This window comes from Mustela nivalis (genome assembly GCF_964662115.1).
Source record: "Mustela nivalis genome assembly, chromosome: 6".
Classification (NCBI taxonomy): Eukaryota; Metazoa; Chordata; class Mammalia; order Carnivora; family Mustelidae; genus Mustela; species Mustela nivalis.
This window is the reverse complement of record NC_139025.1, coordinates 30095945-30109170: the sequence shown is the minus strand read 5'-3', so window position 1 is coordinate 30109170 and position 13226 is coordinate 30095945. Positions and strand designations below refer to the sequence as shown.

Sequence of the window (13226 nt, the reverse complement as noted above, 5' to 3'; positions counted from 1 at the left end):
CTGTGTTTCAGGTGCTCTTCGTTTTAAGAGAAAGATTATTGGATTAAAAGATGAGTTTTACAACCGCTACATAATGAAAAGTTTTTTGTTTGAACCAGTAGTCAAAGCATTTCTCAACAATGGATCCCGCTACAATCTGATGAACTCTGCCATTATAGAGATGTTTGAATTTATTAGAGTGGTAGGTTCTGTATTTGTTAGAATGTTGGTTTTAGTTATTTAAGATTATTGAATATGTATTATTGGTATTCTGGCTTGAGATTATATTTGAAGAAAATTTTTAAAAGAAGCTTGTAGAAAGTCAGTTCAAAGTAATAAAAACCAAAAAAATCTTCTCTCAGCAGCTGTGAGTCCTTCATAGGATGGCTTGGAAAAAAAAAAAAACACTGATCTAATGCTGTCATGATACTCTACTCATTTTTAAAAAGTAGAATGACAGTTAATAGAAAGTATTTGGTGTGATTTTATTTTGTTTTAACTGAGGTTTTCTGGGTTTGGATTTTGCCTTCTATATTTTTAAAGAACAATTTTGTAACAAACTCGATTCTTTACTAATAGTAGTTGGCTTGTGGTTCTCCCACAAGTGTGTGTCAGAATTATCAGTAGTGTGTTTTTTGTTTTTTAATTATGGTAAAATGTTTACCATGTAAAACTTGCCTTTTTAAGTGTACAGTTCCTTGGCATTAATAAACTCACACTGTTGTGCAGCTATCCCCACTGTCCCTCTCTAGCACTTTACTGTGATGTGCTGATCCCCCCACCACCACCACACTTACTGAAGAGTCATCTAGGTGGGACATGGGCATTTACTTGAGGAAGACCCATAGTTAGTTCAGAGACACACCAAAAATCAGAGACTGTGGAATATCCACTTATGCCCATTTTCATTGTTTTGTTATCTCTAAGACTGGCTAATAATTTTATGAAGTTAAACTGTTTTGGGCAGGTTTATGACTTAATATAGTTAAGTCTATCTTGCTAAAAGAAGATTTTTCCTATCGTATTTTTCATTATAATCCTTGTCTGTAGGAAGATATAAAGTCATTAACTGCTCATGTCATTGAAAATTACTGGAAAGCACTGGAAGATGTAGATTATGTACAGACATTTAAAGGACTGAAACTGAGATTTGAACAACAAAGAGAAAGGCAAGATAATCCCAAACTTGACAGGTAAATTACTACATTTTTAACCTATTCATTCAAGTTGTATGGTGGTGCCTTGGCCAGGGGATGAGTGGTGGTTGCATCTTTCTGTAATGGCTAATATGAATGTTTTTCTGAAGGGGTGTGTGGTGTTAGTAGGATCTGTAGACTCTTCCTTGGGTATATATTAAGCTAGTTAATGAGAAAGAAAACCCCATCGCTTACATGGTAGTGGGGCTTCATGTGTCCAAAGCAAAATCAAAACAGTATGTTTTAGGGGCGCCTGGGTGGCTCAGTGGGTTAAGCCGCTGCCTTCGGCTCAGGACATGATCTCAGGGTCCTGGGATCGAGTCCCACATCGGGCTCTCTGCTCGGCAGGGAGCCTGCTTCCTCCTCTCTCTCTCTCTCTCTCTCTCTGCCTGCCTCTCTGCCTACTTGTGATCTCTGTCAAATAAATACATAAAATCTTTAAAAAAAAAAAAAAGACAGTATGTTTTAAAGTCCATGAATTAGGACTTGTGAGTTTCTGATGTTAACAGGTTTAACAACTGATCCGTGATAGTACAGTTTCCATAAGTTTGCACTAGTTAACACTTGATAGGGTGGAGTGTTTAGTTCTGTGAAAAGTCTGGCTCTTCATTAGCCTCTCCGTATATGTTACCTCCTTGATCTAATGATCTAATTTGGAGCACCACTTAAAGATTATCTCACTCACTTTGGGTGAGTCCCTTAAGATTTTATTTATTAGAGCACTGGGATGGGAAGAGGCAGAAGCAGACTCTGCACTGAGCTAGGAACCCCATGTGGGACTTGATCCCAGGTTCCTGAGGTCACACCAGAGCTGAAGGCAGATGCTTATTAACTGACTGATGTCAGTTAACCACCCAGGTGCCCTGAGTCTGTGTACTTTCTTCTCTTTACTCCTAGTATGCGTTCCATTTTGAGGAATCATAGATATCGAAGAGATGCCAGAACACTAGAAGATGAAGAGGAAATGTGGTTTAACACAGATGAAGATGACATGGAAGATGGAGAAGCTGTCGTGTCTCCGTCCGACAAAACTAAAAATGATGATGATATTATGGATCCAATAAGTAAATTCATGGAAAGGAAGAAATGTATGTTGAAAAACTGGGCAAGGAGAAATAGTGGCTTTCCAACTCCAGGCTTATTCTGTATTTCTTGACAAAATGGGGAGTATCTACCTTGTCATGACCTAGATTTTAGAGACTTTTTTGCTTTCTAGAATGTGAATTAATAGCTGTGCGTGAAGGTAGGGACCAAATTTTCTTAATCTGACTTGACCCAGGAGAAATACATTATTTCAGGAAGGGGCAGGGGGGATACTGAATATTGAAGGTCTCATTCCTTCTCAGTAGTGAATTGAAGTTGTGTTTTTCCCTAGCAGAGGAGTGAGCAGTTAATTGTGGTTTAGTAGCACCTCATGGCGGGGGGGGGGGGGGGGGGGATTAAAAAAAGAGGAGGATGAGTGACAACTATTGACAATATTCTTATTTTTAGTAAAAGAAAGTGAGGAAAAAGAGGTGCTTCTGAAAACGAATCTTTCTGGTCGGCAGAGCCCAAGTTTCAAGCTTTCCCTCTCTAGTGGAACCAAGACTTCTCTCACCAGCCAGTCACCTGCAACCAATCTGCCTGGTTCCCCAGGCTCCCCGGGATCCCCAGGCTCTCCAGGCTCTCCTGGCTCTGTCCCTAAAAGTACATCTCAGACGGCAGCTATTACTACCAAGGTATGTTCTGACTTCCAGGCCTGTCTCATTTCACCTTTCTCAACAGTAATTGTGATGAAGATTTCCTTTGGTGATGGTCTTTTGGAACCGGTCTAAGCTTTCTGAACAAGAAAGAATAATTCTCCCACTACCATCTGAATGTATTAAAAACCTGAGCGATTTCTCAGAGGATTTTATGACCAACACAAAAGGCTGCATGAATTATTTTGGTTATTTGCATTTTAGAACTCGGGTTCAGATTTGTGTCAGAACATTTACAGAAATTTTAGTTATTCTTTTATCAACTTTCCCGGTTACTACCCAGCTAAAGACTTGTATGGAAGAAAGAGCAGCATCTGGACACTCAAACACTGTTCTGTCAAGCAAAATTTATAAAAAAGAATTAGCCATCTATCATTCACATTTCATAAGAAAGCATCACAATTTTAACAGCAAAAATGTGGACAAGACATAATATCAGAACAAAAGCCAGTCCTGTTCACTACCTCTGCTGTCCTGGACTAACCGTTCACAGACGAGTATTTGGGATGGGTTGATCTAAACCAGGAATAGAATGCCCCGTACACAGTTCTTTATTCTGCAGTGAGCATGGAACCCTTGAGGGCTAGGAAGTGAATCGATGTTAAACTGAAGGTGCAGCTGAGGGCAGAGCGGGGTGAACTTTCCCACAGCCACCCGTGGAGAAGAGCTGCAGTGGTTTCTGGCAAAAGCAGGGGTCTAAAAGGAGGCCAAGAGAAAAAGCAGAATCGCCTACCTAACTTCTGATAGTTGGTCTGCCCTCGTTTCTAGTAGTCCGTTTATCTGTTGTAGTTTTCAGGATTTTGTAATGCACTGTTAAATCTTAGAAACAGTAATTGTTAAATTGAGAAGGTTTTATCTCCTGGCCATTTGCTAAATTTATATAGGAAAAATGTGACTTTCAGTTGCATGTAATCTCACTATCCAGAAATAGCTACACTTTGTTTATTTGGGGTAGGAGGGCTGAGCATCTGTATCCTTTATCTGGTATTTGTGTGTTAAGATTTGTTTTTTAAAAGCTACATTTTTCTTTCTGAACAGGGAGGCCTCGTGGGTCTGGTAGATTATCCCGATGATGATGAAGATGACGACGAGGATGAAGACAAGGAAGACACGCTGCCATTGTCAAAGAAAGCAAAGTTTGAGTCCTAATAATGGCAACTGCCTCTGATCAGCACCTGTTGAGAAAACTGGTTCTCCACCCCTCCCCCCTACAAAATCCACGAAAAGCAGTGGTCTCTTGTGAATGACTGATCCAGACCAGCCTCACAAACTTGACTTCTGCTCATCAAGTGCCAATTCAATGGAGCAGTCGGAGGGGATAATACACATTTAGGGGAAAGACTTAAGCCTTTGAGCTCTCCAGCTTGGACCACACATTGCCCTTTTCTCAGGGAAGGAAATGGAAACAAAAAGCCAACAGGGCAGGGGTTTTGTAAGTGGAACTCTGGATTGACTGATCAGTTGCTACAATCAGAATATGCTTTCTTGGACCATGTTTGAGACTCAGAAGAACAGGCTTTTGTGCCATGATTCTTCGCTAGTTAAGAATGCCAGCAGTTTCTTTGTATAAAGAGACCTGCCTTTAAAATCCTACATTCTGAACATTTTAGTCAAGCTACAACAGGTTTGGAAAACCTCTTTGGGGGAGGGGCGAATATAAAGTTTCCTCTTTTTTATCTGTTCCCTTTGCCCTTCAAACTGCAGATTTTTTTTTTTTTAAGTGGGGATTTGTCCCTACTTGATTAAAGATTGAGTGGAATTCTAGATGTGGTCATTTGTGTCATAATTTTTTTTTGTTTCATTTTGTTTTTGATTTTTTTTCTTCTCCCCTGAGTGTATGCTTAGTTGTTGAGTATATATATTTGGGACCATTAAAACTTTTTTTGATGTAATATAACCTAACGTTGTGCTGGTACCTGTTTTACCATGTGTAATTTTTGTTCACATCACAGTTCTTAATTTGTTTAGAGTTTTATGAGAGATGGTATAGTTTTTATTGACAAAAACAAAGTAATCTTACAACTATGTGCATACAAAAGCAATACTATTTTGTGACTAAATATTTTATATTAAAATTTACATCAGCAACTGTCTTGAGAATTCAGGGAAATAGAGTGGAATTTAAAATTTCAACAGTTTTGTTAAACCTAGAAACGTGAAATTAGTATTCCAAAGAGATTCTGAAATTTCATATCTTGGGAAAATGACGGTACATTAAATCAAAATCGAGGCTGGATGATTTAAAAATAACATTTGACTTTTGAATAATAAAAAGAAAAGTGAAGAGTAAGAGAAATTGTATTAGTTGTATGTTTTTTTCTTTTTCTTTTTTTAACCACTCACTTTGGAATACCAGCTGCAGTTGTAAAAGTGGTGGTTCCTAAATAAATCATCAGCTAGCTGTTCCCTCCTTACAACAGTATTTTTAAATAGGTTCTTCTTATTGTCTTAGGTGTGCTAAAATTCTTTTAAGGAAATGAAAACAAATACTTTAATGTCACATTCCCTCTTTTTTTTAATAAGCTTTTAGAACTTACTGAAGAATGTGTTTGCAAATGTGAATAAAAATCCATACCCAGGAAGAGATACTATTTTAAGTATCCTCTACTTTAACTGAGTGTCTGACAAAGCACCGTGTGCTTCTGTCTTCTCTCTTTTGTTTAGTCCTCCGTAAACTCTAACGTGTGGTACCAAAAACAAGGTTATATTGAATAGCTGGGTAGAAAATCAGAAAGTGACAACTCGCTACTACAGTCACGAAACGAGTTTTATCGTTGGCTACGTATTTTTTTAACATAAATTTTAGGTGCACAATTAATTATAAGAGTTTAAGTGTATTTCACTACAGTACAGAGCTACTTGTGAGTCCCAAGTTGTGGGTATTAATAATTGAAGTTAATCAAGTTATCTTGAAAATAAAGAGAAGAAAGATCTGAAGTTCAATTATATTACGTCTTCCTTTGTGCCTTAACCCTACTGACGTTTCTGGCTAGGCTCTTGGAACACTTACTTGTCCTGGTATTCTGACGGTGCTTGAGAAGACAGGAGGAGCATCCCGTGCCTTCATAAATTATGATCCAGTATTTTAAAAAAGTATTCACTATCGGCCCTCAACATGTTAAGTGATACCCCTTCACTGATGGACCGTTGTTTGTTCTTAGCCATTAGTGTTTATTGTAACTAAAGCAGCAAATTGACACAAGTTGCTGTAAACAGAAATTAGATTTAAAACAGCTTGTCATTTCATAGAGGAAGAACTTAGCAATAAATTGCTAGAAAGACAACAACACTGGATTGACAAGTCCACCTGACTCAAAAGTCTGTAGTGCTGGACAGATGCCTGTCTTGGTAACGGATGTAAATACCACGGCGTGAACAGTTAGTTAAAAACTCTTATTTTCCATTTTAATGATATGTATTGGTTCTTTTGCTCATTTTGCAATGTTGAAAATGAAAAAAAAAAAAAAAAAGATTTCGCTTCCCATGTGAAACAACAACTAATAACAAAGACAGACTTATATTAACTACAGGAAACACCTTGATGTCCTGTCTTGTCCAGAAAAGCTACCCTGGCTTTTTTCTTTAAATAGAATTAAAACCTGACTGTTTATTTCCCTGACTATACTCAAATCCTGTCTATAATTTTCTCTGGAAATTAGTTTTTGTCAATTTGGAAATGAAGAAGAGGCATGGAATGGGGGAACAGTCTTGCTCTTAACTGATTTAAAGCAGTAGCCTTTGTAAAGTTTGCTAGATTAGAGCAGCAAGCAGTTTAAATTGGAAGATCTTTTTAAGTGGAATACTTCAGTCAACAGAGTTCTAGTATTTACCATAAGTAATTGCTTAAACTGGCACTGTCAAAATCACTTCTGGAGGAAAACTCAGGTCCTTCAAATTTTTTAATATACAAGGTTATATTAACTTTTTCTGCCCTAACATCCATTTCAAGCAAAAGGATTATAAAAATGAGTTTTTAATGGAATGGATTATTGTCTGCCATTACACTGGGACTCAGAGAAGATGAGGAAGTGGGGCAGTAGTATACTGTGACACCCAGTGGTAAACCAGTTTGATTTCTCTTTCTTTGGCTTTTATCTTGGCTCTTGAGAATGATAATTAAAAGGAAACTACGTGTAGGACTCCTCTTCAGATAAATGAATGCCTCTTGGAGTCAGATGTCTTGGTCTTAAAATAGCTCTGGTTGGAGACACCAATTTCCTTGACCTTTTTGCTGTCCTAGGTAAGTTCTTCTGTGGACTTGGAATACAGATTTCTCCAACATGATGCTCAATGGGTTTTGGTTTAACTTCCAGTCCCACCATTTTAGAGAAATGTATCTGGTGTATCCCATTCTACCTACAAACTGAATGGACCATTTTCCAACCTTACATTTCTTGACACTTGGTAAGAAGTCCTAAAGCACCTGGTGTTACAGAGGCCAAGGTATGGAGAAGTCCATACTTTATACATACTTATACAAATACTGCCTTTCCATCCCCTGATAGCTTCCCTCTTCACCCCTTAAACGCTGGGATTCTTTACCACCTCACCTTGGGTGCTCATCTTCCTAAGCTCCAGCCACGGCGCCCCGTACTTGGATGTCCCTGACCCAGTCATGTGTGCTGTGCCCTGAAAGACAGCCTTAACCTGTCATGTGCTCCTGTGAACGCGCTTTCTCCTGCCTCGCCTGCTGATAAACGTCTATTCATCTTCCAGCATTTGGAAACATGCCTGACACTGTTCCTTCCTTGAGGAAGGAAAGGACACTGTACATCCTTTTCAGCTTTGTTTCCATGGTATCCACTAGCATGATACCCAGCCCAATAGATGGCCCTGCGAAATGTTTACTGGGTACACGAGAATATACCGACTGGGAAAGTCTTTTGGCTGATGTCCTCACAGAGTCAAGAGTCTGACTCATTCTTGACCATAAGATTCCCTCTAGATGTAAAGGGAGGGCTTGAGAACCTCTGTCCTGTCCTTTGTACCTTTGGGCCTTAGGTTAGTTCACAATTTTAAGTTCACAGAATTACCCTTTATCGAGTCATTTCAGCAACTCCTAAAATTCTATTTAAGATTGCCTGGTCTCTTCCCTGGCTCCAGTACCTTTAACTCATTAACTGTGTCTCTTACTGGGTTTTTAGGCCAATCTGTAAGTTCAGACCCCTGCCTTTTATCACTGGACCTAGCCATGAGCTACGGTCCACAGAACATGCATCTCTTGGGATCGGACATTTATTAAATCTCATCCTCTTAACTAAACTTTCACATCTTGGAATAATTCCTGGAATGTGAGATCCTAGAAGGCAGACCGCGCTGTATGCGGTTCTCTTCGTGCGGCTGTTAGTATAACAGAGGACAGGAGGATGCACAGATAGTAGATAGGCTGGGCAAAGTTCCGTCTGGAATCAATGGATACTTGTCACAGGAATGGTAAAGAGCCTGGAAAATGTGGTCACTCAAAAATTACAGCACTTTATTTTAGCATTAAATATCCTTCTACAGGAATGTGTTTCTGTTGCCTTACAGAGAAAAGTGGAATAATCCTACTCCTAATGTTACTGTAATTTATAAGGAAATTGCTACTTCAGTTTTTCTCATCCTCAATTGTAAAGCATGATTGCAAGGAACAGAAGGCAGTAATGAGACCACTCATTAACCAACCTCCACAATGGTTCTCTCGGGTCTGTGCTGTGAAGTGGGAGTCCCATCAAGACCAAGAGCCCAGAAAAATTTTGCTTTTAGGATTCCAGGATGGCTTTCAACAAGTTTAGACAGAGAATGTGAGCCTTGCTATTAGTGAAAATATTTCAGCCAAAGTCACCCTGCCCCCACTGAAGCCTTTGGAGAACCTATTCTGGAAGGGTAAGAGGAGTTGGGTGGGGTGGATGAAATAAACCCAAGAGGCTGAGGGAGTGCCTGGGAAATGTCACATCCATGCATGCTGACGGATCGGTGCAGTCTAGATTTCCTGGTAGAAATTGGTGAAAAGTTGAGAACACACACCAAGTATTATAGACAACATAGAAAGATCTGGGTTTGAATTCTCACTCTGCTACTAAGACCTTAGGCAAGTTCCTTGAGCCTTGGTTTCCCCATCTCTAATGGAAGTAGCATCGCAAGTGTGAGGACCACAGAATAGATTGTGTGTGTGTGTGTGCGCGCGCGCGCGTGTAAAGAGGGAGAGAGCGACAGCAACTCTCCCAATGGTAACTACTCGATGGATGGTAGCTAATGTGTTATATTAACACCATCCACACCTGGAAGGACGTGGCTATGCTGTGAACCATTCACAACCCGAAACCGCCTGTTTTTAGACGTCACTCACATTCTGCAGCATGGGGCTCAGTATACAATGCACCAGATAAGAGCGCACACCCAGAAATGGCACAGTAAGTAGCCTGGCAAACCTCCCTCAAAAAGCAATTTAAAAACTGGGTAAAACTGTCAGAATGAACTCTGTCACCCCTCCACCCTCAGATAAGCTAATCTTAGAAAAAAATACCTAGTAAGAACAGTGAATAGTCTGTGGCATTTTGGTCTGGGGTTACTCACCTCCCTGCCCTCCCCAACTCGCTCAGCTCAACCTGCTACCCGTGCAGGTCGGTGTGAACACGCTTTCAGAACCGGAAGCGGCCACTCAGAAGGCAGGAAAACACACACACACTTGGCTGTGCACAGAAACAGTAGCTTGACCAAGGGGGAAAAAGATGACTCAAATTGTTAAACTGAGAAATGAAAGACATTTGGTTGGGGTCACTGTTACCAACTTTACAGAAATATAAAGGATTTTTTTATTTTTTTATTTTTATGTTAGAGAGTGGGTGTGGGCTTGCAAGCAGGGAGAAGCAGAAGGAGAAAGAATCTGAAGCAGGCTCTGCACTGAGTGCGAGCAGGGAGTCTGATGCAGGGCTTGATCCCGTGACCGTGAGATCATGACCTGAGCCTCAACCAAGAGCTGGACACTTAACCAACTAAGCCACCCAGGCACTCCAATTATAAAGGAACATTATGAGTAACTGTATACCAATAAATTGAGTAACTTAGATAAGATGGACAGATTCCTGAAAGACACAAACTACTGAAGTTAACTTGAGAAGAAACAGGCAGAAATCGGAGCAGACCAGTAACCAAAAACTTCCCAACAAAAGTCCAGTACCAGGTGGCCTCACCAGTGAATTCTACCAAATATTTAAAGAATAATTAATACCAATGATCAAGTTCTTCCACAGATCAGAAGAGGAAGGATCACTTCCCCCTTCATGTTATAAGACCAGCACTGCCCGGATACCAAAGTCAAGCAAGGACACCACAAGAAAAGAAAATGACAAGCTAATATCCCTGATGGGCCTACAGACACAAAAAATCATCAACAAAAAACATTATCAAACCAAATGCAACAATAATCAGAAGGATCATACACCATGATCTCTTGGGATTTATTCCAGATGTGTAGATATGTTTCAACATCCACAGGATTGAGCCCCACATCAGGCTCTCTGCAAAGCAGGGAGCCTGCTTCCCCCTCTTTCTGCCTGCCTCTCTGCCTACTTGTGATCTCTGTCTGTCAAATAAATAAAAAAATATCTTTAAAAAAATAAAAAAAGAATTAAAGAAGAAATAAGAGAAAAATTAAAGAAGTTCATCACTACTAAGTCACTACTAAGCCAACCTTACAAGTAATATTAAAGGGACTTCTTTCAATGGAAAAGAAAAGGCCATAATAGAAGAAAATTATAAAAGGAAAAAAGATCTCACAAAGGCACACACAAAGGTAAGAGATCAATCACTTAGAAAGCTGGTATAAAGTTTAAGAAGACAAAAGTAATAAAAGCAATTACATCTACAAAAATTAGGTAAGGATCCACGCAATAAAAATGGGCACTATGACATCACACACATAAAACATGGAGGGGAGAGGAAGACAAATGTAGTACTTCCAGAACGTGCTCGAATGTAAGTGACCATCAACTCAAAATAAATGGCTATATATGCAGGATGTTCTCTATGTACCTCATGGTAACCACAAACCAAGAAACTCAGATATACACAAAAAACAGATAAAGGAATCCAAGCTTAATGCTAAGGAAAGTCATTAAATCATAAATAAGCAAGAAAAGAAGGAACAGAAAAGCATGGGGAAAACAGCCTGGAAATAATAAAATGTCAACCCATAATATATACCTATTAATAATTACTTTAAAGGTGACCGAATGGATAAAACACAAAAATCAGGACCCATCTACATACTGCCTACAAGAGACTCCCTTCAGACCTAAAGACAAATACCGATTGAAAGCAAAGGGATGGAGAAAGATATTCTGCACAAATGGAAATGGGGGGGAGGGCAGGGAAGAAAGCCAGGTTAGCAATACTTAAATCAGAAAAAAAAAGACTTTAAAATAAAGACCACACCAAGAGACAATAAGGTCATTCTGTAATGATGAAGGGATCTATCCAACAATAACATAGTAATTATAAAAATGTCTGCACCCAACATAGGAGCAAACCTGAATATATATATACTTAAATATATAAATGTATATACATAAATATATAAAGCAAACATTCATACAAACATAATAAGGGAAACTGACAATAATGCAGTAATAGTAGGCGACTATCCATTTGTATCAATGGATAAAACATCCAACAGAAAAATCAATAAGGAAACAGTGGCTTTGAATGACACCTTAGGCTAAATGGACTTAACAGGTATTTACAGAACATCCCATCCAAAAAACAGCAGAATATATACTGATTCAAGCGCACATGGAAAACTCTTCAGGATGAATCATATGGCAGGCCATGTAACAAGTCTCGATAAATGTAAGAAGACTGAAATTATATCAAGCATCATTTCTGACCATGACAGCATGAAATCAGAAACTAATTCAAGGAAAAAACTGGGAAAGCAGTGAGGCTAAACAACATGCTATTAAACAACCCATGGGTCAATGAAGAAAACAAAGATGAAATAAAACAATACCTTCACACAAATGAAAATGGAAACACAGTTGTCCAAAATCTATGAGGTGCAGCAAAAACACTTTAGAAGGAAGGTTACAGTGATACAGACCCACCTTAAGGAGAAAGAAAAGTCTCAAACAATCTAACCTGATACTTAAGAACTCCAAAAAGAAGAATAAACAAAGTCCTGGGGCTCAGTCAGGCATCTTCCTGCCTTCAGCTCAGTCCATGATCCCAGGGGGTCCTGGGATCTGGCGTGTTGAGTTTCCTGCTCAGTGGGGAGTCTGCTTTTTCCTCTCCCTCTGCCCTCCATTCCCTGGCTTATGCCCTCTCTCTCTCTCTCTCTCACCCTCTCAAATGAATAAAATCTTAAAAAAAAAAAAAAGAATAAGCAAAGTCCAAACTTAATAGAAGGAAGGAAATAATACAGAGCAGAGTGAAAATAAAAGAAATAAAGACTAAGAAAAAATAGAAATTATCAAGGAAACTAAGAGCTAGTTCTTTGAAAATAAAAGCATTTAGGCAAAGTCATCAAGAAAAATAAGGACTCAAAATCAGAAATTAAACATAAGTTACAACTAATACCCCAGAAACAAAGAACAAGAGACCACTAGAAACTATTATATGCCAAAAAATGGGATTACCTTTAAGAAATGGATAAATTTATAGAAACATACAACCTTCCAGGACTGAAATGAGAAGAAATGAGCTGGGATGCCTCGATTGCTCAGTTAAACAACTGCTTTCGGCTCAGGTCATGATCCCAGGGTCCTGGGATTGACTCCCACATCAGGCTCCTTGCTCAACAGGGAGCCTTGCTTCTCCCTCTGCCTGCCATTTGCTCTGCTTGTACAATCTCTGTCTCTCTGACAAATAAAAAAAAACCCAAAATAATGAAAAATTAATATGCAGAAATCTGTTTCATTTCTACACACTAATAAACTACCCAAAGAGAAATTAAGAGAATACCATTCACAACTGCATCAAAACAAAAAACAAATCAAACAAATCTAGGAATAAATTTAGTGAAGGTGAAAGACCTGTAGTCTGAAAACTATAAGGTATTAATGAAAGAAACTGATGAGAACACAAATTAATGGAAGACATAGCATGCTCATGGATTGGGACAATTAATATTGTTAAAATGTCTACACTATCCAAAGCAATCTAAAAGATTCAATGTAATCTCCATCAAATAATCATTGCAGAAATGCAAATTGAAACCTCAATGAGATACCAACTCACACCTGTCAGAATGGCCAGTATCAAAAAAGACAAATAACAAGGGTTGGAAAAGACAGGGAGAAAAGAGAACCCATATTGTTGGTGAGAATGCAAAATG

At 38.9% G+C, this 13226-nt stretch overlaps 1 protein-coding gene and 1 long non-coding RNA gene across 3 annotated transcripts in view; one reads left to right on the top strand and one right to left on the bottom strand.

Annotated features, from left to right (window-relative positions):
• Positions 1-5210, top strand: part of PPP4R3A (protein phosphatase 4 regulatory subunit 3A) — a 37461-nt gene extending 32251 nt beyond the window's left edge. For both annotated transcript variants that reach the window (XM_082733954.1, XM_082733953.1), the window contains exons 11-15: positions 12-181; positions 1030-1172; positions 2073-2263; positions 2667-2893; positions 3953-5210. In XM_082733954.1, coding sequence (XP_082590080.1) covers positions 12-181; positions 1030-1172; positions 2073-2263; positions 2667-2893; positions 3953-4063 — 842 coding nt within the window. In that variant the 3' untranslated portion in view covers positions 4064-5210. The remainder of the gene's footprint in view (positions 1-11; positions 182-1029; positions 1173-2072; positions 2264-2666; positions 2894-3952) is intronic.
• LOC309866322 overlaps positions 1-13226 on the bottom strand; it is a 58868-nt gene that overhangs the window by 7225 nt on the left and 38417 nt on the right. The window lies entirely within an intron of this gene.